The sequence below is a fragment of the Bison bison genome, unplaced genomic scaffold (genome assembly GCF_000754665.1).
Source record: "Bison bison bison isolate TAMUID 2011002044 unplaced genomic scaffold, Bison_UMD1.0 scf7180017864063, whole genome shotgun sequence".
NCBI classification, from domain to species: Eukaryota; Metazoa; Chordata; class Mammalia; order Artiodactyla; family Bovidae; genus Bison; species Bison bison.
The window spans coordinates 15,376,958-15,378,992 of NW_011494635.1; the positions used below are offsets into that span (position 1 = coordinate 15,376,958).

The 2,035-nt window shown below is 61.3% G+C and overlaps 1 protein-coding gene across 1 annotated transcript; it reads left to right on the forward strand.

Annotated features, from left to right (window-relative positions):
• The first annotated feature begins 860 nt into the window (after positions 1–860).
• NPBWR2 (neuropeptides B/W receptor 2) lies at positions 861–1,871 on the forward strand. The gene has a single exon (XM_010836534.1). The coding sequence runs from the start codon at positions 861–863 to the stop codon at positions 1,869–1,871; it is 1,011 nt and encodes a 336-aa protein (XP_010834836.1).
• The last annotated feature ends 164 nt before the right edge of the window (positions 1,872–2,035 follow it).

The following is a 2,035-nucleotide window of genomic DNA, read 5'->3' on the forward strand; positions in this document are numbered from 1 at the left end:
TTGCCCTCCCTCCCTCTCTCCCTCACTGATGCAGCAGCGCTGCGCTGCCAACGGGCTAGAAACCTTGCGGGAAGCCAGTTACTGCTGAGGCTGCCAGTGAGCAGGTCCTGAAAACTCCCCAGGTGATTAAGGACGGTCTGGGACCCTGACTGGGGTCCATTGGTGGAAGCCACACCTCCCCCGTCCACCCTTGACGCTGCCTGAGCTGGCCACCACCAGTGCCCACCAAGGACACCAACTTCCAGCCACGTGTCTCCGAACAGGTCAGTGAGTAAAAGTGCAGATGGCCACACATGGAGGGTCTACAGTGTGACTGGGAGGGTACCGCTCCAGGACTCCCCATCCAAGGGGGCCAGGGGTATACTGGGAGGTGCATTTTCCAAAGGCCTGCCTTGAGTAGCTTGTGCTTCTGGGTGTGGCTGGGACAGGGGCTGGGGTTGGGGGCAAACCCAAGCCCTCCCCTTCTGAGGGATGTGGTCAGCAGGGGCTGGGGTGGAGGCAGATCAGAGACCGCCCTTCCCAGAAGGGTTATTGGCAGCCTCTGCAACAGGGAAGGGGCTTGGGGAGGGAGCTTGATCAGCTAGAAGCGCTGCCCAGGAGAAGGTATCCCCAGCACCCGCCCAAGCTCTCTGAGGCCACTGGACAGGGTGGAGAGAGATCCCATGTGCCCATGACCCTGGCAAAGGGGCCACAGCCTCAGCCAGAAAACTTGAGGCACCTGTTGTTCCAAGCTGACAGTCAGGTCCCAGAGATTCTGGTTCTTTCTTTCTCAAGATCCAGCCCAAGGAGGCCCCTGCCCAGAACCCCAGCTTGGAAGCACCTCCCACCTTCCAGGTCACAAACCGTTACGGCCTCGCCCCATGATGGAGGCCAGCGGGCTGGAAGGCCTGGAAAGCACAAACTCCCCCTGCCCAGGTAGCACAGGCACCGGCCTCTCATGGGACAATGGCACCAGACACAATGCCACCTTCCCCGAGCCGCTGCCTGCCCTCTACGTGCTGCTGCCGGTGGTATACTCTGTCATCTGTGCCGTGGGGCTGGTGGGCAACGCAGCCGTCATCTGTGTGATCCTGAGGGCTCCCAAGATGAAGACAGTGACCCACGTGTTCATCCTGAACCTGGCCATCGCCGACGGGCTCTTCACGCTGGTGCTGCCCACCAATATTGCTGAGCACCTGCTGCAGCGCTGGCCCTTTGGGGAGGTGCTCTGCAAGCTGGTGCTGGCCATTGACCACTGCAACATCTTCTCCAGTGTCTACTTCCTGGCCGCCATGAGTATAGACCGCTACCTGGTGGTTCTGGCCACGGCACGCTCCCGCCGCATGCCCCGGCGCACCGTCCGCAGGGCGAAGGTCGCCAGCCTGTGCGTCTGGCTGGGTGTCACAGTCGCAGTGCTGCCCTTCCTTACCTTCGCAGGCGTGTACAACAATGAGCTGCAGGTCACAAGTTGTGGGCTGAGTTTCCCGCGGCCCGAGAGGGCCTGGTTCCAGGCAAGCCGCATCTACACGCTGGTGCTGGGCTTCGTGGTGCCCATGTGCACCCTCTGCGTGCTCTACGCAGACCTGCTGCGGAGGCTAAGGGCCCTGCGGCTCCACTCCGGAGCCAAGGCTCTGGGCAAGGCCAAGCGGAAGGTGAGCCTCCTGGTCCTGGCCGTGCTGGCCGTGGGCCTGTTCTGCTGGACGCCCTTCCACCTGGCCTCAATTGTGGCCCTGACCACAGACTTGCCCCAGACACCGCTGGTCATCATTGTCTCCTATGTGGTCACCAGCCTCAGCTACACCAGCTCCTGCCTCAACCCCTTCCTCTATGCCTTCCTGGATCACAGCTTCCGGAAGAGCCTCCGCACCGCATGTCGGTGCCAGGGGGCATAAGCGCCCCCCTCATGGCCTGCAGACAGTAGAAAGGTTCTGTGCCTTTCAAGGACCATCCCACTGTTCACCCTCTATCATTATTTCCTCCAGACAAAGAAACACCCATGAAGCCTGGCCACTGAGCCTGCAGAGAGGGCCATGGACATTCTAGACCTGTGACTCTG